Source organism: Phascolarctos cinereus, unplaced genomic scaffold, assembly GCF_003287225.1.
Source record: "Phascolarctos cinereus isolate Bilbo 61053 unplaced genomic scaffold, phaCin_HiC Scaffold_5;HRSCAF=322, whole genome shotgun sequence".
NCBI lineage: Eukaryota > Metazoa > Chordata > Mammalia > Diprotodontia > Phascolarctidae > Phascolarctos > Phascolarctos cinereus.
The window spans coordinates 56,380,451-56,405,842 of NW_027555958.1; the positions used below are offsets into that span (position 1 = coordinate 56,380,451).

Here is a 25,392-nt window from a genome sequence, read left to right on the forward strand (position 1 = left end):
GACACTCTGTACCTACCTCTGTGTGTACATGTTGCCTCTGTGGGTAGACTTTAAGGTCACTGAGGGCAGGGACTATTTTACCTTTGTCTTTTTATCTCCAGTTGCTTAACATAATGTCTGGAGCTCAATAAATGTTGATTGATTGATTAATTAATTGACTTTACTACTACTTAGGGAGAAACTTCCATACATACTTCAGTGGTTCCATGGTTTCTTAAGTGAGAGTGGTCCCTCAACCATCAAGATTGCAGCCTTTTCCTGCCTTCTCATTCTTTGAGATTCTTGTCTTTATTTCAAAGATCCTCCATGAGAATCCCCCCAATATGCTGAAAGCCTCCCCCTGGTTCTTTTAATACCTTGGGGTAATGAGTATGTCATAGTCCATCTGTTTTTTCACATTCTAGATTCGTGAGCCTCCTAACTCCTTTTCTTCTGGCCATTCATGCCCCTGGTGGTGCCTTTTATGGAACGTTGTGCCTACACGTCATCTCTGGCAACAAGCTGCAGTCTACTTATACCTACCACCTGTCTCTTTCACCTTTGGGTTACTTATGGGGCAAAGGGTAAAAGAAATCAACCTTACAGAGCACACAGTTGTTCAATTCCAGCACACAGACAGTCAAGTCCACCTGATCCCTCACCTAGCCAAGAAGGCCAACAGAAACATCCCAGGCCAACAAGCCTCCTTCACACGTGGGCCAGAACCTCCCCTGCTATTGGCCAAGCCACTGTGCTGTCCAGAAAGCAGATCATGTATGCCTTTTTGCTCTAGAGACCCCCAATTTCTCTTTCCAGAGAAAGCTGATGCCCCTCTTTTTTTTTAAGGCAATTGGGGTTAAGTGACTTGCCCAGGGTCATGCAGCTAATAAGTGTCAAGTGTTTGGTCTGAGGCTGGATTTGAACTCAAGTCTTCCTGACTTCAGGGCTGGTACTCTATCCACTGTGCCACCTAGCTGCCCTGTTGCCCCTCTTTCAAGGTTAGCCTTCCTGACCTGTCACTTGTTCACATTAGCAAGGTTCCAGCTACCTCCCCGGATTCAGAATTATAACTCAATCCTCAAACCAAGAAAATATTTGCTGAAAGGCTCTCTAGTTCATAGTATCCCCTGTATGTGCTGGGGTTTGCCTTTGCAGCATGCCCTGATCACCTAACATGGAGGATAGCAATCCCCTGCCACGTTGGGGTATAGGTTGTATCTCACACCTCTCCCTGGGGTTCTCTGGTATCCTTAAGGGAGTTTTGTGGTATCTAGGCTCTTAGCGAATGGCTCCAGCCCCTATCACTGGTGCATCCTCAGTTGTTGGGGGGTCAGCTGTACCCCAGTTCCATTTAGCCATTAACAGTAGGATTAGCTCCCCTCTCTATGCTATGGGCGAACTATGACCTTTACCCTCTACACAGGACACAGCAAGCAGATGCAGGCAATCAAAGAAGCCACCCTCACCCACAGTGGTAAGGGATGAAGAGCCTCTATGTTAGGAGATCTGAGCATGCCCATACAAGCCTCCTTAGGGGTTCCTCCGTTGGGGGATCTGGGCATGCTCCAAAGGCAAGCCCAGTTACACATACAATCGTCAGCAGCCGTCCTTAAATACCTCACAGCTCCATAATTCCATCCGAATGGGTATTACCTTCTCTGGTGCAGATCCTAGTCCCCATTATACTTTAGCAGATGTTGTGACCAAAAATATTCATCACCTAATGACCAGCTTTCTGGGAAGGAGTTTCTCTGAACTTACCTCAGCTGATCTGGGGACAGCAGACGTATAAACTGTGCTCAGGCCCAAATGCAAAGCCTGTCCAGCTCAGTAGGAAGGACCTGCCAGAGCTTATTGCTGGCATGGCCTTCAAGAACCCAAGCTCATCTCCCTACCACAATGAGTCACCAGAAAAGGATGTCAGCAGAGCAATCTATAATCATGCCCTCCCACGATTCCAATCAATCAATCCACAAGAATTTTATAGTCTCTTACTATATGCCAGGCACTGTACAAAGCACTGAGAATACAAATAAAAGCAAAAGCATTCCCTGCCCTCAAAGAACTTACATTCTATCAGTAGAAAAGAGCCATTTTCTTTTTCAGTTTTCATATTGGAATGACCATGAAAGGAAACACTTGCCTAAATGACTCAAGTACAAGAATAAGAGAAATTGGAGGAAGTGGGACCCACCATCTGCGCTGCTCCTTCTGTGCTTGGCTTCCCAAGGGCTCTGTGCCCCTGCAAAGAGGCTCTTGGCTTCAAGAAGATGCTGAGGGAATGTTAGGAAGAGGAAGAGAACTTGGGTGGGGCCACTGCAAATATTGTGAGTGAAGCAACCTTTTGAGGGAATCCTTGAAGAAGACAAGACGTGGAAATACCTTAACCTCACAAAAAAATTTTCCTGGGATCACACAGGGAGGTGGTGCCTCAAGTCATGGGACCCAACTTCAACACCATGGGCCATGATGAGCCGTGACTGACTTGGCCCTTCTCTCCTCTGAACACAAGCTCAGTAGCAGTGACTCCATAGAGGCACCATATTCTTTTCTCTTCTGCACCCTCCAATATCAAAGCTACTCACTTGGCAAAGTCCAGAAACGCTGTCTCTCAGTGCCAGCTCATTCTCCGTCGTCAGGGAATTCCAGGTGTCCCCAGGACTGATAGCACTTCAGCCAAGTTTCTATTATCCAGGGATTAGTTATTTTCCTTATGGATTTCCCAGGCCTCTTGTCTTGCCTCCTTTCTCCTGCCCCCACTCTGGCTTATATTGAACCTCAGACAGGTTCAGCAGAAAGAATATGGGCTTGAAAGTCTAAGGACCTGGTTATAAACCCTGCCCCTGATTCATACTACCTGCATAACCTTGGGTAAATTATTTCACCTCTGTAGGCCTCCGTTTCCTCATCTGTAAAATGAAAGGGTTAGTCTGGATGGCCTCTGAAGCCCCTTGCAGCCCTCAATCTAAGATCCTGTGACCCGAAGGAGATGTCGTATTAAGGATTCCCAGTTGAGCACAGAGTGAACTAGCTAACCTCTAAGGTCTCTTCTGACTCAGGAACAAATTTTTGCAGATAGGAATGCTAAGGGTTTGAGAGGTTTCAAAAATGCTTATTGAATAAATGAATGAATGAATGAATTTGGCCACACTCACATTTGTGACAATGAAGGACATGCAATGCCAGACCGTGATCTTAGCCCCTACTTCTGTGCTCAGGCTTAAGGTAACATAGTATGACAGAGTACTAGACCCATGGTGAGGCTTCATTTTTTTTAATAATGTTTTATTTTTTCCCAATTACATGTAAAAACAATTTTTGACACTCTTTTGTTGGGGAGTGAGGCAGTTGGAGTTAAGTGACTTGCCCAAAGTCACACAGCTAGTGAGTGTTATGTGTCTGAGACCAGACTTGAACTCAGGTCCTCCTGACTCCAGGGCCGGTGCTTTGACATTCATTTTTTAAAATTTTGAGTTCCAGATTCTCTCCCTCCCTCCCTCCCTTCTCTCATCCCTCCCTGAGATGGTAAGCAATTTGATGTAGATTAGACATGTGCAATCATGCAGACATTTCCAGGGTAAGGGTTCCAATCCGTGCTCTGCCACCAGGGCACTCTGACTTTGGGCAAGTCACTTAACCCTGGGGTTCAGTTTCCTCATCTGTAAAATAAATGGGGGAATTTAAAAATTAATTTAAAATTAAATTATTTTCAATTAAATTAAAAAAGCAAACATTTATTTAGTGCTGGATACGAGCAATGCAGGGATAGGCAGCAGGGACAAATTCAAAATTTGGATAAAACTAGGCTTCGCACCAAAAAATAAAAAAAAGAAAAGAAACTAGGCTTTGACTCTTATAGAGCTTATGGTCTAGTCAAGGGGATAAGACACAACTGTATGATATCACATGGTTAGAAAGATGCTCTTTGAACTCTAGTAGGTCCTGATAGATGTAAGCTCCTCTAGAGGAAATAGAAACTTTCATTTCTCTTAGAGGCAAATGAGCTGAACAGAGAGAATTGGGCTGCCTACAGTCTCTGAGCTGGACTCCTGCTTCCACATTCTAGGTTTCTGAGGATCACACAAGGGAAGGCAGTGCGAGCTTTTGGCTGCAAACATGGGGATTTCCAGTTCCCAGAGTGCCCATCCTTGAACACAGGAGATGAGGATTTGATTCTGTTGAATTCACTCTGAGCATTTGCTAGGAGGTGACATCTTCCTATTTAAAATGTCAAGTCCTGGCCTCTACCTTCCAGAAATCCTCATCCCAGGCAATAGACAGTCCCTGCTGTCTGAGATGAATTGCTCTCCTGGTCTACACTATCAAACAGATGTTTTAGGCCACCCAACTGAAGTTCTGGGCCAGGGGTTTTTGTTTCCTCCAGCTGCTCTCAATCAGCATTAGCAGATGAGCTCACCTGCTCATTACCCACCACTGGGGCTGGCCCAGTGCCCCCTGATGGGAACTGGCCATGTTGGCTCTGTCACTGCTAGTGGTGATAGCTTCAGCCACCCTGACCTACTGTGTGCCCCAGTAGCCACAGAACATCTGGTCCAGGCCAAGAAAGACAGGTGTAGATTTGGAAGATATCTTAGAAAAAAGAGTCCAACCCTTCATTTTACAGATAAGAAGTAACTTGTCCAAGATAAACAGCAGATCCAGGATTTGAACCCAAAACACCCAATTCCAAATCCAGTGTTCTTTCTGTGGGTCAACACTACTCCAAGAGCCCAGATCTACCCATTAAACAGGTTCTACAGGAGGCAGCCAGGATGTGGCAGAAAGAAGACTGCAAGACAGGTAAAGGCAAGACAGACCTGGTTTCCACTCCTACCTCCAACATTTACAGGCCCATGACCTGCCATAAGTGACATATCATTTATGAGGTTCTCTGAGGCCTCAGTTCTGTCATCTTGAAAAAGGGGAGAATAATACATGTAATGGGGCATCTAGGTGGCATAGTAGATAGAGTGCTGGGCCTGGAATCAGGAAGACCTGAGTTCAAATCCAGCCTCAGAACCTAGCTGTGTGACCCTGGGCAAGTCACTTAACCCTGTTTGCCTCCGTTTCCTCCTCTGGAAGAGGCAAACCATTCCAGTATCTATGCCAAGAAAACCCCAAATAGGGTTATGAAGAGTCAGACATGATTGAAACAACTGAATAACAACAAAATGCCTGTAATACCTATTGCAGAGGGTTTTCAGGAGGCTCAAATGAAATCATAAATTTAAAACACCTTGCAAACCTTCCTATATGCCAACTATTACTAGCGATATCATGATTTCTTCCATTGGTGGGTCTTTGTCATTCACCATCCAGCCCTCTGCTGATCTGGCCCAGGTCATAATGACTACTAATTAGGCCAAGAATAGTATAGTTCCTACTTATATGATTTACAGTTTACAAGACACTTTCATGTCCATCATTTCTTTTGACCCTCAGAACAGGCCAGAAAGGGAAGTGGTAGAAGTCTCATTACCCCCATTTTATGGATTTGTCCAAGCCAAGGTCATCTCACAGCTAATGAGCCACAGATGAGGGACTGACTCTCTGTTCCAGCGTTCTGATTCCTAAGAGAAGGCAGATTGGAGCTCCTCTAAAGGACCTTGGTGACTTCTTTTCCTGGTGGTAACTTGGATGACCATTCCTTTGATGTTTGTCCCATTTTGCCTGAGTAGGGAAGGAGCAGCCGTATCCTGAATCCTGAGAACTCAGCCAGGCCTGGCAGTCAGTCAACAGGTGTTTATTAAGTACCTGCTTTGAGTCAAGCACTATGCTAAGCAGTGGGGGTACAGGGAAAGGTGAAAACACAATCCCTGCCCTCAGGAAGGCCACATTTCAATAGGGAAGCTGACATGTAAATAGTAATGTATAAACACTATATATACATATATATATATGTATATATATATATAACACACACATACACATACACACACATACTATATATATACATATATATAACACACACACACATACACATACACACACACACACACACACACACACACACACACACACACACATATATATATATATATATAAATACATGGAAGGTAATCCCAAAGGGGAAAGCACCAGCACTGGGGAGAAGAGAAAGGAAGAAGAGAATGGACCAGGAAAGGTCTCTTGCAGAAAGGAAGGGAATAAGCATTTATAGAGCACCTACTATGAGCCAGGCACTATGCTAAATGCTTTATAAACAAATTATCTCATTTGATCCTCACAACAACCCTGGGAGGTAGGTGATATGATTATCCCCATTTTATGGATGAGGGAACTGAGACAGACAGAGATTAAGTGACTTGCCCAGGGTCACACAGCTAGTAAGGACCCAAGGACAAATTTGAACTCAGATCTTTCTGACTCCAGATTCAGCTCGCGCTCTCTCTCTCTCTCTCTCTCTCTCTCTCTCTCTCTCTCTCTCTCTCTCTCTCTCTCTCTCTCTCTCTCTCTCTCTCTCTCTCCTCTATGGCACCAGGTAATTTTGGTTGAGGGAAGGGAAGGCATTGGAGTACTGAAGGGGACATCAGGAAAAGCCTCATATAGAAAGGGGCCTTTGAACTAAGCTTTGAAAGAAACTAAGGATTGTAAGAGATGAAGGTATACAGTAACAGCAATATTGTTTGAAGAGTACCTGTGGATGACTGAACTATTTTGAGTAATATGAACATTCAAATCAACTACAAAGAGTCTATGAAGGAAAACTTCCAGAGAAAAAATGTGGAAGTATGTGTTAGATGGTTCCATCTATATGTCTTTATCAAATGTTGGCCTTCTCTCATGTGTGGTTGGGAAGGAAACAATCTGGAACTCAAAATGTAACAAAAATAAATAAAATTAAAGAGAGAGTAGAGTAAGGAGACACTGCAGGCGTGGGGGACAGACAGCCTATGCTAAGACACAAAGCCATGGAAGATCAAGGTCAAGGTGAGGAACAATCAGAAAGCCAGTCTGGCCAGGCTGAATGAGAGTAATGTGAAATACGGCTGGACTGGGAGGTTGGAGCCAAGTTTTAAGGGCTTTAAATGGACGCTATGGAAGATTATTGAGTAAGAGAGTGACCTCACCCATCCTGTGCTTTAGGAAAATCATTTTGGCACCATGTAGAGAAACACTGTGGTGGAGAAGGTGATCCTACTTTGCCAGAGCTAAGCAGAAATTTGGGGAGAAACCTTTCACTTTGCCTAGCCCTGCCTGTCTCCCCCCAGGTATCCCACCGATAATAACGATAGCTAACATTTATATAGCACTTACTATATGCTGGGTGCTGCAGTGTTACCTGGGGCAGTGTCCCCTCTGTCTGTCTCCTGGACATAGCCCAGGCACACTGGCAGCTTTCTCTCCCCAGAAGAAGCAACAAGACAAGATGAGAGAGAACCGCTCAGGCTTATCTCTCTGGTACCTGGAGAAGGAAAGGAAGGCAGCAATTAATCGTACAAGGCCTGCCGTTTGTGCAGCTTAGGCTCAGATAAAAAGTTTAATTATCCCTAAGCCCTAATACAAATTAATTAGCCTCCCATATTACTGGAGTAAGCTTGCCTGTCCCTGCCTCGGCATAGACAGCACTTTGTATTACTGAAGACAGCAGATTGGATTCCAAGGCAGAAGAGGGTCTGGGGCCCACCCTTAGTGAAGGGGCTCGTTGCATACTGGAACACTGGGCCACAGACTCAGTGTCCTGACCGAGCATCAGTCTCTGCTGGCCCTCTGCTTTGTGAGTGGTGAGGACACATCCCTCCTTCCACGTCCTGATTCCTAAGGGCCCCTTTCACTTCCCTTCACTTTCAAACGCCATTATCAGAAAAGCTCGTTTTTCTTGGGGAAGGAGACAAGGCTATGTGCTAAGATTCTTTCAGGAGGTCTGCCTCTCTCCGTGGACTTCTCCACTTTTCAGTATCTTTCCTGCTCTTTCTCCTTTTCCCTCTCTCCTTTTCTGTTCCTTGCATCTGGCTGGGCAAGGGTAGAACTGAAAATCAGACCTAGGTCAAGGTGTGATCTGGATAAATGCTTCAGTGACCCCACCCCCATCCAACCATTCAGAGCCATTGGGGGCTGAGTCAGCTAATGGTGGTGGAAGGTGAGAGGATTGTATTATATGTATGCACCGAGTCCAGCATGATATAATGAGGAGAGTAATGGATCTGGAATGAGAAGGCTTGGCTTGGAGGCCCAGTTCTACCTCTTCACAGAACTGGAGAATGGGAAGGAACTCAGTGGCGGTCTGGTCCAACCCTTACTTCAACAGTTCTGCCAAGTTGCCATCCAGACCCTGCTTGAATCCGTCCAATAAAGTCTTCACTACTGCTCAGGCAGAGGAATTAAATAGCCCATTGTCGGCGCCCAAGAGAATACAGTCTCCTCCACTGCTCCTCCTCCAGTTCCATTCCCCTCCTCATTTGGAGCCCCAAGCCCAGAACCTTTCTGTGCTTTAACCCTACCCAGACGTCTCCTCCCCAGGCCTCCTTCCCTAAACCACTTGCTCCAAAGTTCCCGGGGTTTTCAGCATCTCTGCCTGGGGAAAGCTGATCATAGGGTCAGCAATCACTGCTGCAGGAGTGCTATTTTTAGCTTGGGCTGTTTGCCGGTGTGAATAAACCCCTGTTTAAGAGAAGGAGCTGGCTAAGAGGTGAAACCACAAGGTTCAGATCCTGGAGAGCCCAGACATTTAGCACCAAGTCTGTGCTGAAAGTTGTGGGTGAGGGTGGCCACCACCCCACAGGCTGAAAGAGGGGGAGGGACCAAGCTAAGAGTACTAAGGAATGGGCTGGGGGTGGGGGGATAGAATCTGGAGAGAGGGGGATGACTCAGGAATGCTTTCTTTTAATTTTTTTAATTACCAAACATTTGTTTTCTCTTCTGCCTCCATTAAGAAAAGAAAAAAAAATGAGGCAGCTAGGTGGCACAGTAGATAGAGCTCCAGCCTCGGAGTGAGGAGGACCTGAGTTCAAATCCTCAGACACATGACACTTACTAGCTGTGTGACCCTGGGCAAGTCACTTAACCCTGATTGCCTCACTAAAAAGTAAAAAAAGAAAAAATTAAGAAAAGAAAAAAAAAGATTGCAAGAAATACACATAGACAAAACAGATTCCTACATTGGCCAGGTCCACAAATGTACATTCCATTTTATATCCTGAGTCCATCATCTTATCATCTTGCTAGTGATCCAGAGATGGGTACCATTCATTCTTCGTCATCATTGGCCACGGTGCCGATCGGAGTTCTTAAATCTCTCAAGCTTTTCTTTATTTTTTTTAAATGTTACTGTTGTACAAATGGTTCTCCTGATTCTGCTCACTTCACTCTGAATCCGTTCATACGAGTCTTCCTAGGTTTCTCTAGAAGAAACAAATCATAGTATAGGAATGTCAGGGATACTTCCTCACTGCAACCCAAGAAGGTAGAACTTCACCTTGACCCCCTCCCAGGGGCAACTGTGCAACAGAGGGGAATATCTCTGGAATCTGAGGGCCTGGGTTCAAATCCTGGCTCTGCTACTTATTCCCACTGTGACTTTGCACATTTCGTGTCACCTCACGAGGTCTCAGTTTTCTCATCTGTAAAATATGGAGCCCAGACTACATAATCCCTGAACCCCAAGACGCCAGAATCTCAGAGTTGGAGAAGGCTGGCTGAACACCCTAAGCGAGGTTTAAAGACTTTGGCCCTGTTGGTGTTACTGTCCATGAGAGATAGAAAGGGCCCCTCCCTTTAGTACAAGTGGGCTTAATCTGAGGTCTGTGGATTGATTTCAGGGGCTCTGCAAACTTAGAAGGAAAAAGAATCTTTATTTTCTTTCTTTTCTTTTAAACTGGGGCACTAATGTGTTGTTGTTGTTGCTGTTTTTTTTTGGGGGGGGGGTTGGTGAGGCAATTGGAGTTAAGTGACTTGCCCAGGGTCACACAGCTACTAAGTGTCAGGTGTCTGAGGTCGGATTTGAACTCTGGTCCTCCTGACTCCAAGGTTGGAACTGTATCCACTGCGCCACCTAGCTGCCCTAAAAATCTTTATTTTCACTAACCTCTAATCGCAGTTTAGCATTTTCTCAGTTCTTTAAGCCATCCTTCTGGAAGGGGTCTGCAGGCTTCACCAGATGCCACAAGGGTCCATTACACACAAAAAAAAATCCTGTACCACAACATGTGACTCGACTCATCACAAAATAAATAAAATCCCAACATGTCACAGAGGATGAGAGTTTTCTGCTATTAAAAATATTAACAAGGGCCAAGTCTTCACTTCCCCACCTCCATTTCTTGGCAGAGGTGGGGGACTTACAGGTGCAGAAGCCTGCATGCATTGTCAAGTTAGTTTTGTCGAATTGTTTTTTCCTCTTTTTAAATCCTTTATTCCAAGGGATTGCCTTCTGAAAGGCAGGGTGAGGAGGATACATTGGGAAATATAAGTGACGCAAAAATCATATCAATAAAAAAAGGATTCTTTTTCAATATGCTTCTTGTTGCCCTCTTAGGCAGCTGCCTTCCCCTAGTTTCTGCCCTGGTTGGAAAGGATTTTTGGAGATAATCCAGGTCAACCTAATACAAAGAAATACAAAATGAATAATAAATACAAGCACAAGAAATGCAAAATACAAGAAATACAAAATTAATCAAGCACCTGCTACATATAAGGCACCATGACAGATGGGGCACAAAGACAAAACAAGACATAGCCTCTTCCCTCAAGGAGCTTACAATCTAATAGAAGTAGTGGGAAACTGGACATGTACAGCAGTAACCATAAGACAAGTTAAATCAGGAAAGGCCAGAGCGGCATGAGAGATGTGAAGGACAGATCAATGAAGGCTTCATGGATGAGGGCAAACCTCAGTAGGACCTTGAGGGAAGGAAAAGATTTCAGTAGGCAGAGGTTTGAGGGACAATGGGCCTCTTATCTTCCCTGACTTTGTTCAACAATCAGCCCCAATTCCACATATCCAAGAGGCCTATCCCTCTAGACCATGGCCCACCGCTAATTCCTTCCCTTTTCAGATTGCCTTCCATCAGCTCCATATGTCCTGTATCTCCCTGGTTATTTACATGTTGTCTTCCCCATTAGATTATAAGCTCCTTGAGGGCAGGGACAATTTTTGCCTCTCCTTGTATCCCCAGTGATTAGCACAGTGGCTGATACATGGCAAATATTTGTTGACTTAATTTTCTAACTTATCAGTCATAAATGTTTGTTGACTTACCTTGAATACAAGTGCATATAGGTGTAAGAGACCAAGATTAGGGAACATTGTGGTTGAAATCTGGAGTAAGTGAAGGGGAGTCGTGTGAAATAAGGCTGGAAAGGTAAGTGGGAACCATATCGTGGAGGGCTTTATACCATGGGCAATAGGAAACAAGTAAAAGTTTTAGAACAAGAGAGTGATATGAATTTTGAAGATACTAAAATTAAAACCCTCACTTTACAGGTGAGTTAACAGAGGCCCAGAGTAATCGAATGTCTTGCCAAAGGCAATACAGGTGATAAGTAGCAATTTTAGGATTTGAACCCAGGTCTCCTGATTACAAATACAGTGTGATGTAAAGGATGGAGTAGAGAGAGGAGAGGCAGGAAGACCAATGAGGAGACTACAACTGTCACCCAGGTGAGACATAATCAAGGCCTGAACTACAGGGATATCAGTGAGAATAGATAGGAAGAGACAGATGGCCTCTTAGTGTTGGCCTCAGGAGGTACCCCTTCACTGAAGGTTTTCAAGAAGAAGATGGAGGATCCCTTGTCCATGGAATGGGTTCTCATCCAGGTACCAGGTGAATTAGATGGGCACTGCTGCCCCTTCCACTTCTGAGATTCTGTGATTCTGTGATACTATGAGCTTGGAATAGAAAAGACTTACCAGTTGGTTGGACATGAGGAAGAGGGGAAGTCCAAGACTTGGGAGAAAGTTGTTACCACCAACGGAAATGGTCAAGTTGGAAGGAAGGGTGAGTCTGGGTACATATTGTGTGACCTTGGATAAGCTCCTTAACTTCCCTAGGGCCTCAGTTTCCCCATCTGCAAAATGAGGGGTTTTGACTAGATGTTTGCTGAGGTCTCTTCCAATCCAGTGATACTCTAATGAGTGCATCATTGGAGCATATTGAACCTGAGGTACTACAGCACTAGGTAAAGATATCTGCCAGACATCCTGGACAGGGAGCTATTACTACTACTACTACTACTACTACTACTACTAACCATTGCTACTACTACTATTACTATTATTGCTACTCCTATTACTACTACTACTAATCATCATCATCATCATCATCATCATCATCATCATCATCATCATCATTATTATTATTATTATTATTATTATTATTATTATTATTATTATTATTATTATTATTATTATTATTATCATTCAGTCATTTCAGTCATACCTGATTCTCCTGACCCCATTTTGGGTTTTTTTTGGCATCTAGATACTGGAGTAGTTTGCCATTCCTTCTCCAGCTCTTTTTATAGATAAGGAAACTGGGGCAAACAGGGTTAAGTGACTTGTCCAGGGCCACACAACTAGTGACACCAAGCCCTGAACTCTATGCACTATGATAGCATCACCTAGCTGCCCTAATAATTAATAATAATAGTAAAAATGTCAACTATAACAATAACAATAATAATAATATTTGACACAAGTTCTTTATGGTTTGCAAAACATATATATTTAATCATTTACTTGTCAAAACAATCCGGAGAGGTAAGTACTACCGTTATTATCATCTTCATTTTCAAGATGAGGGAACTGAAGCTCAGAGAGATCAGGTGACTTTTCCAGGGTCACACGGGTAGCAAGTATCAGAAGTAGAATTTGATGCCAATGAGTCTAAAGCCAATGTTTTTTCTACCATCCCACACTGCCTCTACTACAACCTCATTGAGTAAGCCGTCCCATTTTGAGACAGCCCCAACAGTTAGAAAGGTCTTCCTTATGGGGAAGGCAAAGTCAGCCTCCCTCAAAGCTCCCCACGTTGGTTCTGTGGCTGGCTGCCTTCTAGAAGAATGCAAAAGTAAGTACAAAGTGGGCAGCTGGCTAGCAGAGTGGATGGAGTGCTGGACTTGGGAGCAGGATGACCCAGGTTGGAATCCTGCCTCAGACCCCTGTGATTAGGTGTGTGCGCGGGGCAGGTCACTTAACCTGCCTCAGTTTCATCATCTGTAAAATGAGCGTAATAACAGCATCCAACCTCCAAAGGTGGCTGTCAAGAACAAGCGAGATAACATACGTAAAGAGGATTTTTATGAGGTGACTGTACCTACGAAAGCAGAAAGAGCCTGACCCTCTGACCTTGTGTCAGACGGGCCCGTTATTCTGTGGTGGTTGAGGTGTGCATTTGAGAAATAGGGATGATAATAATAATACCACTAGCTAGCATTTCTATTGTACTGTCTAGGCACCATCCTAAGTGCTTTACAAATATTATCTCATTTGATCCTCACAACAACCCTGCAAGTTAGGGACTATTATTATCTCCATTTTACAGTTGGGGAAACTGAAGCAGGCAGTGGTTAAGTGGCTTGCCCAAGATCATAGTCCAGTCATTGCTACCTGTTCGACCCTGGAAAAGTCATCTAATCTCTTTGAGCCTCAGTTTCCTCATCTTTAAAATGAAGATAGTAAGTGCCTGAGGTGGGATTTGACCTCAGGTCTTCCTGATGCCAGGGCCAGTGATCTCACCACTGTGTCACCTAGCAGTCATGCTCTAGGTCTTATTTCCAGTACAGTTTTCCCTGTATTTCTGAGTTTATTTCCCTGTGGTTTGTGCATCCCTGGTCAAAGTCTTGTAGTCTATGTTCTAAGAGGCTTGAGACCACATCCCAGCTTGCACCCGGAGGCTGAGCAGTGATGCCTCTGCATCACAGGGTCATCAAAGGCTGAGTCTGTAACAATTTCAGAACCCTTTCTTTCTTGGGAATGCCTCTGTCAGAGGTTGCAGAGGACAGTCATTGTCTGGTGGGATAAGCACACGCCGAGGTCAGTATTATAAGTTTTAGCCGTATCTGCTTGGGTAAGTCATCTCTTCTCTTTGGGGTGCAGTTTTTTCATCTATAAAACAAAGGTGATCTCTAAGGGGGTGACCCACTTCATGACTCTGAGTAAAACTGGGCTTCTGGAAAATGACTGATTTCGTTCAAAATCCCTTTCGCCCAGTCCCAAAGGACTCTACATTCTTTGGATAGTTGGTTATATAGAGTATGGCTTGTAACAAACAAGCCTTCTGTTTGGGTTGTTCGGAATATTTTTGTTAAACAGAAATTCTCACCTTGCTGATGTCTGCGGGCACAGGCTTTGGCCTGTTTTCAGAAATCGCACTTTTCTGTTAGACTTTAAGTACCTCAAGGGCCAGGGTGATTTTTCATTTTGTCTGTAGTCACCATTTGCACGGTACGTTATTCCTAATAGGTACTGATTAGACTGGATTCAATCTGATTCTCCCAGTCCAAAAAGGGCACCACATCTCCCCAGAAGTCCTCCCCCTTGCCAGACCTAGTGCCAGGGGACACCTTGGCACAGCTCCAGCATCTAAGTTTAAAAAAAAAGGCAGCAGCAAACACAATTACTATCAAAAGTCTGTCCTGACTTCCCTTGGGTTGGGAGAAGGGGGAGGGGGAAGAAGGCTATTCCCAGATTAGGTCTGTTGACTCTGTTTTGTCTTGTGGGGCTCTGAGTTGAAGGCACCAAGTTGAATAACTGTCAGGACCAAATGTGATGATTTATCACCAGTCAGAGGAGGCTCAGACCTACAATCCAAAATTCAACGAACCTTTGTTTGCTAAGTTCCTAGCGTATGTGAGGCACTGAGCTGGGCACTGGAGATGCAAAGGTATTTAGGACATAGACCTTGCCATCAGGGAGCCTAAGAGTTTCATGGGAGAGGGGGTGAGGGGAGGGAAGATGTTGAGGGAGGGGAAGATAAATGTTCTTAACTCTACAGAGATAAGTATAAAGGAAGTATCCAAGTATCCAAAGAAAGGGCCATAAAAATTTGAGGAGAAAGATCACTTCCATTTGGAGGGGAGGAAGTAAGAGAAGGCTTCCTGGAAGAGATGGCACATGATTGAGGCCTTGAAAGCAGGGAGACCTTAACCCTTTATACCTATAGCCCCCTCCACCTGACATACATAGAGTTGGAAGGGGCTTCCGAGTCCATCTAATCCAATTCCTTCATTTTACAGATGAGGAAACTGAGGCCCAGAGGAGTTAACTGGTTTATCCAAGGTCATACAATAAGCAGCAGAGTCCAAATTTGAACCCAGGCCTTATGACTCCCCACTGGGTCATTTTGTATCCACCTAACTACAGCCCTAGGTGGTACAGTGGATAGAGCAATAGGCCTGGAGTCAGGAAGATCTGAGTTCCCATCTGGCCTCAGACACTTCCTAGCTGTGTGACCCTGGACTAGTCACTTAACCCTGTTTGCCTCAGTTTCCTCACCTGTAAAATGAACTGGAGAAGGAAATGGCAAACCACTCCAGTATCTCTGCCAAGAAAACCCCAATAGGGTGACAAAGAGTTGGACGTGACCGAAACAACTCCACAGCAATAAATTTTCACCTCTGAGAGTCTTTCCTCAGTCTGGTCTACTGTCTGCCTGTCTTTGGCCATCACTCCAGCCCATCTTCAGTCCTTTTTACAAGCCCTGGAACCCCCCAGGATCCCTGAGTTTTCTCACAACCAACAAGCTATTATTAAGCATCTGTTACGTGCTAGGTGCCTTGTGCCAGGTGCTGAGGATGAAGTGGCTTACATTCTATAGATGTACAACATATACATATATATATATATATGTATATATATATATATATACATATATATATATATACATATAAACACACACATAATATACAGAACAACTATGAAATAAATATGAGATTGGGGGAAGGGGAGCCATGAGGATTCTATAAGGCAGAGAAGAGGAAAGGATACATTCCAAGCACAGGGGACACATAGCCATGCAAAGGGGGCTGTGGTCCATAAGATCACATTCTCTTTGAGACTTGGGACCAGGTTTTCACCCTTCCTTGTATCCCCAGAACTTAGCGCAGTGCCTGGCACATACTACGTGCTTGAAAGCTAATTAAATCACTGCTAAATATGAGGAATAAGGAAAAGGCCAGTATGGCTAGACTGTAGCGTGGGAAGTAATAGCTAATGAGGCCGGAAAGGGAGATGGGCGTAGATTTTGAAGGACGTTAAAAGCCAGACAGAAGAGTTCAGATTTTTAGCCTAAGAAGTAATGAATGGGGAGCCACTGGGGTTTATTGAGTGAGGGAGCTGACATGGTCAGAGATGGGCTTAAAGAAAATCATTTTGTCAGCAGTATGAAAAATGGATTAGAGAGAGGAGAGAGAAGGCAGGAAGATCAATCAGGGGGCCATTGCGAGCGTCCAGGGGAGGCATTAAAAAGACCTGGACTAAGGCAGCAGCTGCAGCACAGAGAGAAGGGACTGGACGGTAAGAGATGGGGAAGAGGAAGTTGTACATTTTGGCCATTGCAGGACATGTGGGGGGAGAGGGATAGTGAAGAGAAAAGTATAACGCTGAGGTTGCTAACCTGGGAGCCTGGGAGGATGATATCTCAGGACAAGTAGCTTTAAGCCTTCATAGAAGAAATAAGCTCTATGATTTCAAAGTGATAATTTCATGATTAATGGTTATCTCAGTCCCCTCTGTTTCCAGGCACCCACTTGACAGAGGGGCTGGGAAAAAAAGTGCTTCTGTCCTTGGAGAAAGGAGGCTTCAGAACTCTTGGTTTAACAAAGGCCTTTAAATTATCTCCTAAAGAGAAGGCTGAATAACATTCAACAGCTGGGACAGAGTTTTATTTATTAGAAGGGAGGTAGTAGTGAGAGCAGAGACAGGAGATTAGGGCCCCCAGTGCAACTGCTGAAGTGTGAATATCTACCCAATCAAAACTTCAGGGAGGGGTTTGCCAAGCTGTTCTTTAGACTAAAGGGCACGGAGAGGGAGACCCAGAAGGTTTTGGGGTTGGGTTTTTTTTTTCTGTTCTGTAGGAGAATGGCTTCCTGCCCGTCCCTCAGTGGGGAGGAGGGAGAGGACGTAGGGGTGGAGGAGGTCATCTGCCCTACCCTATGCATCTCTAGGACTCAAGAACCCTAGAGGTTGTTTCCAGAAATTCACTCCCTTCTGATCTCTGGCAAAGCACATTAAATGGAGCTTGCTGGACAGAGCCTTGGGCATGTGCCTGGCTCCATTCTGCAAGGAGTCCAGCCTGGCCCTTGACCACACTTGGATGTGGAGTCCTGAGAGGTTCATCTCCCATGGTTCTTCATAATCCAGGCAATTGCTGAAACCTCTTTCAACCCAAGAGAACAGATGCTGGAACCTCTACCTGAGACCTCCCGCCCTAACTCTTAGGGGTAGGAAAGCAATCAGCAGAGCAGCCCAGCAAAACCTAAGGACAGATCAGCTCTAATCAAAAATAACTGTTGGCATTTATATCACACTTTAAGATTTTTAAGGGTTTTTTTTTACATATATTACCTCTTTTGATCCTCACAATAACCCTAGAAGTGAAATACTTTTATTATCCCCATCTTACAGATGAGCAAACTGAGGCTGAGGATGATATGGTGTCACAGCTAGTGTCTGAGGCAAGATTTGACCTCAGGTTTCTTGGCTTCAAGCCACAATGGACTGGGTATGGTGGAGGATTCCAAGGGGCATGGGAGACAGTTCTTAATCTCAATGATCTTACAACAGCAATGAGAGAAAGCAGAAACATATGAGAGGTTTATTAACAAAACAGCATTTTTCATGAGGTAGAAAGGAAGCATGAAGAGAAGGAAGATGCTCATCTGGGGTCTGCCATGAACTGACATGGGCATTTAGGCAAATTTCTTTTCCTCTCTGGGTTTGTTTCCTCAACTGTACAAGGAAAGATTAAACCCAAAAGCTCTCTAAGGTTCCTTCCAGTATAGATATGCTGGAAGACGGCGTAATGGATAGAGTCCCCAGCTCGGGGACAGGAAGACTTGAATTCAGCTTCTACTTCTGACACTGGGTAACCCTGGGTAAGTCCCTTAATCTTAGTTACCTGCTCTGTAAAATGGGGATAATAATAAGTACCTACCTCAGATAATTGTTATGAAGCTGAAAAGCATTAGGTGAACTCTAAAGTACTCTGTAAACAGTAGCTATTATTATCTTTTTATTACTATTCTACAGCCAATGAATACTAGAGTGGCTCAGAGAAAGGAAGAGATAAACCTGCTAGGGTCTGGAGAAAGGCCTCTTGGGATTGCAAATGCCAGGAGATAAGGAACCTGACAGCACAGTCCATCCCTTATCCTGCTATGGCACTGCAAGCTGAAAAAGAAACAGATTTTGACTTGTTACAAGAAGTTAAATGGGCTGCCCAGAAAGCATTGAGAAAGGATGAGTGTCCAGGGGTAGGGAAGGGGTAGTCCCAGTATGCTCCATCTGGCATATCATGTGGACTTCTGAGCTCCATGTTTTAGGATAAGACATTGGTGATCCAGAGAGTGGACAAGTAACCAGGGCAACCAGGATGATGAAGGCTCTTGAATTTATCCTATCTGAGTATCAGTTGAAGGAACTGGAGACATTGTGAGCCTTGGTGAGGGGGACTGGGGTGGGGACTAAATGCTTTTTCATTGAATGATTGGTTGATTGATTGTTTTAAGAGATTGTGGGTTTCTCCTCATTGGAGGTCAGACAAGATTCCTGTCTGGGTCTAGATTGGACTGATGACCTCCAAGGTCCTTTCCATCTCTAATATTGTAGGATTCTATCATCTATGACCACAGGGCCATAGGGAAGTGGCAAGATTTAAATATCCCAAATCCTTTATTTTGGCCACTGCTTCCTCCCTTCCTATTAGAAGAATCAATGTTGGGGGGCAGCTAGGTGGCACAGTGGATAGAGCACTGGCCCTGGATTCAGGAGGACCTCAGTTCAAATCGGGCCTCAGACACAGAACACTTACTAGCTGTGTGACCCTGGGCAAGTCACTTAACCCCATTGCCTAGCCACAAAAAAAAAAAAAAAGAATCAATGTTGGGAGAGTAGAGCCCCAGCTCCCCTTTCCTCCCCTCCAGGGCTGAAGAAAGGAGGAGCGGCAAGATGGGAGGGGTCAGAGAGGCTGCACTAATTTAATTCCACTGGGCACCTCTTTGTTTCTTTCTCATCCCCAGATACGGGGACATGGTACCCAAGACCATCGCAGGGAAAATCTTTGGTTCCATCTGCTCCCTGAGCGGCGTCCTGGTCATCGCCCTGCCCGTCCCCGTGATCGTCTCCAACTTCAGTCGGATTTACCACCAGAATCAGAGAGCGGACAAGCGACGAGCACAGAAGGTGAGTCCTGACCCACTCTATCAGAGGCTTTCTATCCCATAACATTCAAGATGAGCCAGATACTCACAGAAACTAGACGACCTGAGTTCAGATTCTGACCTCTGACACTTACTGGCTCTGGGACCCTGGTGGACAAATCATTTAAATATCACTGAACTTCAACGTCTTAATCTATAAAAGAGAGCAGCGTGGCAGAATAGATAATAAGACCAGCTTTGGAATCTGGAAGACCAGGGTTTGAGGTCTGCCCCCACTTCATACTGACCTGTGTATGACCACAGGTGATTATTTGGTCATTTAATTCAACCTAGTACTTAGTAGTACTTGAATTCTTTCTGTTGCATCCCAATGGAGGATCTTTGAACATTTGCAAGGGGCAAGCCCAATCCATTACTGAACTGCTCTACCTCAGTGGCCACTCATTACTTATTTTGCTCCCAAACTTTTCTCCCTTTGCTTTAGACCCTTTGCTGCTAGCTCTGCCCTCTAGAGCTACATAGAACAAATGGGGAAAGGGGGAGAGAGAGGATATATAGATTACCCAAGGCATGGTTCCTAGCCTCAAGAAGCCTAAGGTCTCATGGATTAATGTCAGATACCTAGCAGAAGTGAGGGCCTTTGGAGACAGAGTGAGGTCAAGAATATGACCATCTCTCCCCAGTTCCAAGTTCTTCATCATCTCAAGCATATAAACGCTAACCTAAGAGATGGATCAGGTTTTCAGTTTCCCTAGACTGGCCCTAACTCTTCAGAGGGAGCCCATCTGCCCCAATCCAAAACCAAGTGGCAGAGATAAACTAGAGTAGTACAGAAAAAAAATACACTAGAATAGAATCCGCCAGTTGTACTAGTGTTTGAATACCACCCATTTGGGGACTGAGGTCTCCTTTTTACAGTGAGAATGGAAAGAATGAGGAGCGATGAAGGTACATGATTGAGGCTGTGTCAGAACAAGGTATTGTTTAAAAACTGATCTTAGAGGTGTTCAGGCAGAAACTAGATGACTACTTGTCAAGATGTCTTGGAAGGGAATGGTTCTTTAGAGAGTTAGTGAGTCAATGAGCATTTATTAAGCAGCTACTAATGTGCCAGGCACTGTGCTAAGCCCTGGGGATACAAGTAAAAAAGCAAAAAAAAAAAAGTCCCTGCCCTCAAGGAGCTTACATTCTGATGGGGAAAGGCAACACATAAAAAGGAGCTGGAGGGGTGCCCAAGTGAGGGCATAATTTCAAAGGGCCAGCAGGGAAATGAAGCATGGCCGGTCTGAGCCCATCATCACCAAAATGGAGGCCCTGAAAGGAACTCACCAGTGGGAGAAGGGAACCACCATGGCAAAGGCATTATTGCAGGGTAAGAAGATCCAGCACTACATGATCTCTTAAGGTCTCTTCCAATTCTGGTTCTATAATTCTATGATTCTGACCAAGAAAATTGTTGTTGACCTAATGACATTAGGATTGACATATTCTAATTTCCCAGAAACTACCACTAAGGCATAGTATGAAACAGGAGGTTGGGCTGTGCTGTGACCCAGATCCTCTGATTTCAAAACCAGAGTCCTTGAACTATCTGCCGGTATTAGTATTCTTCAGTCGTTTCAGTCATAACCAACTCTTCATGACCCCATTTGGGATTTTCTTGGCAAACATACTGAAGTGGTTTGCCATTTCCTTCTCCAGCTCATTTTACAGATGAGGAAACTGAGGAAAATAAGGTTAAGTGACTTGGCCAGGGTCACACAGCTATTAAGTGTCTGAGGCCAGATGGGAACTCAGGAAGATGAGTCTTCCTGACTCTAGGCCCGGCACTCTATCCACTGTACCACCTAGCTACCCTAGTATTAGTATTAGTATTAGTATTAGTATTAGTATTAGTATTAGTATTAGTATTAGTATTAGTATTAGTATTTGTATTCGTATTTGTATTCGTATTAGTATTGGTATTGGTATCAATTTAATGTCATCTGCAATTTGGTAAACTATATCCAAGTTATTGACAAAGATGTCGAACAAAACAAGGCTGAGGAAAGAGACCTTTAGCCCTCCACTGGACACCCGCTTTAGGTTGGTGTTTATCCATTCATCAGAACCATGGAATCTTAGGGTTAGAAGGAACCTCAGAGACCATTTAGACCAAGAGTTGGCAAACTATAGCCTGAGGACCAAAGCCCACCCACTGCCTATCTTTATATGACTCATGAGCTAAGAATGGTTTTTACATTTTTAAATCAAGTTTTGTTGAATATTAAAATGTGAAAAACCATTTTTAGTTTGTGGGCTATACAAAAGCAGGCTGCAGGCTAGATTAGGCTCTCAGGCTGTAGTTTGTCGACCCCTGATCTAGACCAATCCATACCTGACCAAGAATCCCCACTAAGATATCTCCAACAGGGGACCATCCAGCTTTCATGTGTATACCTCAATGGAGGGGGACCCCATTGGTCCTTCTGAAGTAGCCCATTCTACTCCTGGATAGCTCTAATTGAGAGGAAGCTTTTCCTTCTACCAAAGTAGCACCATGGAAAGAGCCCTGAACGTGAAATCTGAAGACCTTGACTCACATCCCAGCTGTCATCTACTACCTGTGTGACCTTGAAGCAGACCACTTAGCCTCCACTCACCTCTATTTCCTCACCTATAAAATGAAGAGATTGAGTCAGATGATCTCCCATCGTACACTCCAGCTCTACATCTGTTATCCTGTAGTACTACAGACCCTCCCTTGACACGGTGACTGCCCCCTCCAATTAGACCCCAGCCTCTGGGACTGTCATCATTATTTTCACTACTTGAAGTCCTAGAAAACAATAGACTTGAGGTTGGGTTTAATAGAAATGCAAGAATGTGTGTTTCCTTGGGAAAGGCAAAGATGCTTCAGGACTCCCAGTAAAATCCCCAAAACTGGGTAATTTGTGGTGACCCCAACCACATGGAAAGGAAAGAATACACAGAGGAGTGGGTGCCAGATGGAGTTTGCTGGCCCCATGTTCCCTGAAGGTAAACAGAACAAAGAACCATTCACTCTTCATGTAGAAACCCTCAGTAAGTGCAAAGAGGAGAGAGATGAACACAGGGAGAGGGAGAGGCTAGCTACCCCTTGGCAGCTGAAATGCTCCAAAGATAGATTGTTTGTTCCTCCCCAAAGCCCACAATGGAAAAGAATTAATTAGATGTGGTTTTGGCTGACTCCACAAAATGGTGCCAGGCAGCCTAGGTCAGGGCAAGGGGGGTAGGCAGGATGGAACTGAAGCAATTGATCCCTTCTGAGCAAAGTACATCCTGGCAAAGTTGGGAAGCAGTGAACAGGCTGGTATTGAAAAATGAGATCAGCATGTGTTGACTCCAGTGTCATGATGACAACATTTCCTGGTAAAAATCTGAGTTTTAAGGTTTTTGAGGGATTAGAGGCTATAAGAGAAAAGTTCCCAGAGCTGTAGGAGAACAGGCAGAATCTTTACTCAGGTGGCTCCCAGCCTGGGGGTTTGCACTGGAACGCTTCCCAAGACACTCTAAGTGTGAGTGAAAATAGCTCTGGATGAACAAAGGACTTAACCCAGCAAAATCTCAGACCTCCAAGTGTCATCCCATCAAATCCCCTGCCCAAGAACAGTGTTATGAGCTCTGCTTACATACAGAGTAAAGAAGTTTGGTGCCCTGGAACAAAGCTCCATTTGCCACACCCTGGTTACTGCTTTTCTTGACTTTGGTCAAATCTATGGAAGAGCTGTTTCCTGAACCCTCCCTGGTTTTGGACACACCCCCAAAATCACCCGAGTACTTGCAGTGATTAGGTACTCATTGGAATCAACCCTAAGGACATTCGAAAATGCTTTCAACTGAGCAGATGATTTAGAGAAATAATTGGTCACATTTTCCAAGTTCCTTCACTTTTAGCCTATGGTAATATCAGCACTGGCTATATCCCTAACCCAGCTGTATTCAGGGCATCTCCTGTGTCCCACTTGCCCACCTCTTGGGACATCTCATCTGTTTCCTGCTTGTCCTCTAAAGGTTATAGGTGAGAAGGTAGGGGCTTCCCCATGACTCTATAAAGTACATCCCAGGTCTTTAAGAGACAGAGAGCTATGTCTTGTCTTTTTTCCCCACACTGGCAGATGAAGATGACACCCTCCACCTCTATCTCCCTCCCTGCCTTCTTCTTTCTCTATCTGACATCAGAGTAAATATTTACAGGGTTTTCACTCAGGCTGATGCTGCCTTTCCTCAAGGTTGTTCAACCCTACCCCCTTTCACCTTGGGCTCTCCTCCAGGGAGAAAAAATAGTTATCTGCTTTTGGTGGCTGAGGCCATGCAATTCAGGCCTGGGGAAGAAGGGTCACAAATGGAAGCAGGGGTAGTAGGACAAATGGTAGCCCTTAACCAAAGCCAATCCTTTAAGAGATAGAGCAACTCTGAAAATAAGCACCTACCTACATGCCTGGAGCCTAGACGCCACCAGGCTTGCGAGTCCAGGAAGAAATGAATGCCCTCATTCTCTTCTTTTCTTCCCTTCACATTTCATTTCCATGGTTTTTTGTATTGAGGATTTGGATGGTGTTGGTCAAACAGGTACCATGTTTTCTGAGTCTTATAAATTTGAGAGCAGGGGCAAAGGACTGGGAAGTTGGGGACTGGGGGACAGTAGTAATGTTTCTCCTTTTCTCTCTTCCTCTTCTTACATTCTCTGACCCTTCTCTTCTTCACTCCTTTACCCGCCTCCTCACCTCTATACTTCTCTCCCCCTTTTCTCCCCCTTCTCTCCCCCTTCTCTCTCTCTCTCTCTCTCTCTCTCTCTCTCTCTCTCTCTCTCTCTCTCTCTTTCTCTCTCTCCCCCTTTTCTCCCCCTTCTCTCCCCCTTCTCTCTCTCTCTCTCTCTCTCTCTCTCTCTCTCTCTCTCTCTCTCTCTCTCTCTCTCTCTCTCTCCTCCCTCCTTCCTTCCCTCACCTTTCTTATCTCCCTCTTCTTTCTTCCCTCCACGCTGCCTTTCCTCATCTCTTAATCTCTCCTCCCCTCCTCTCCCATCCCATTCTTCTCCTCTCCTCCCACTTCCCTGTCTCTCCATCTTTCTCCTTCCATTCTTCCAAGGAGAAAGCTGTGTTGCCACTCCAGATGAGAGATATAAATATTCAGGTACTAAAGGGCACCTGTAAGCAAAACTGTTAAAAGGTACTTAAGGAATGTAGGGTGAGATTGATGGAGAGCTAGCAGCACTTAAAATGAGTGATCAGCGCCAGAGGGGAATGAGCATTTCCAGCAGCCATCTCCTTTCCTAAAAGGAAGAACTCACCATCACTCCGACACTCAATACCCCTCCCGTCCCACTGGAATCTGCACCTATCGGCAATGAGGGACTGCTGGTCAGCCTGTGCTCTGTACTGTCCTCAGCTGAATTGAAAACCAAGAAATAGAAATTCCCCCAGCCCACGTCTAGTAGACATTTTCTTCTGCCATCATACTCAGCCCTATTCCCCTGTCTCACACACACGCACCCATCTCTAGGACTAGTATGCCTTCAGGGACACAAACACACACATACACACACACACAGAGACACATACACACACACACTTCTCCAGCTTCTCTTACAGACTCAAGAAGAAACATGGGCCCTTCTGGCCCTCAGGTTACTAGATGCCAAATGAAGGCTGGGCATGCACTATATAAAGGACAAAAGAAGTCAGTAATGGTCATGGGGATATAATAACAATTACAACAACTCACAGTTATGTAGCACTTTAAGGTTTGCAAATAACTTTAAAATATTTTTTCATTTGATCCTTGCAACAATCCTGAGGAGTAGGTGCTGTTATTATCTCCATTTTACAGTTTAGGAAACTGAGGCAGACAGAGGCCAAGTAGTCACTTGGCTCATGGGTCACATGGTTAGTAAGTATTGAAGGAAGGATTTGAACTCAGGTCTTTGGGACCCAATGTCTAGTACGTAGCTGCCTCAGATGAAGATAATAATAGCTGCTATAGCCCTCCAATTGCAAAGGACAGATTATATGTCTGAGACTGCTGTAATCGTAGAGGGTGAGACAGGAAACAACAGATAGGCTCAGGTCTTAAGTT

General features: G+C 44.7%; 1 protein-coding gene across 2 annotated transcripts in view; it reads left to right on the top strand.

Annotated features, from left to right (window-relative positions):
- The window catches only part of KCND3 (potassium voltage-gated channel subfamily D member 3), a 324,410-nt gene that overhangs the window by 275,513 nt on the left and 23,505 nt on the right, over positions 1-25,392 (top strand). For both annotated transcript variants that reach the window (XM_021001774.2, XM_021001798.2), the window contains exon 3: positions 19,159-19,321. In XM_021001774.2, coding sequence (XP_020857433.1) covers positions 19,159-19,321 — 163 coding nt within the window. The remainder of the gene's footprint in view (positions 1-19,158; positions 19,322-25,392) is intronic.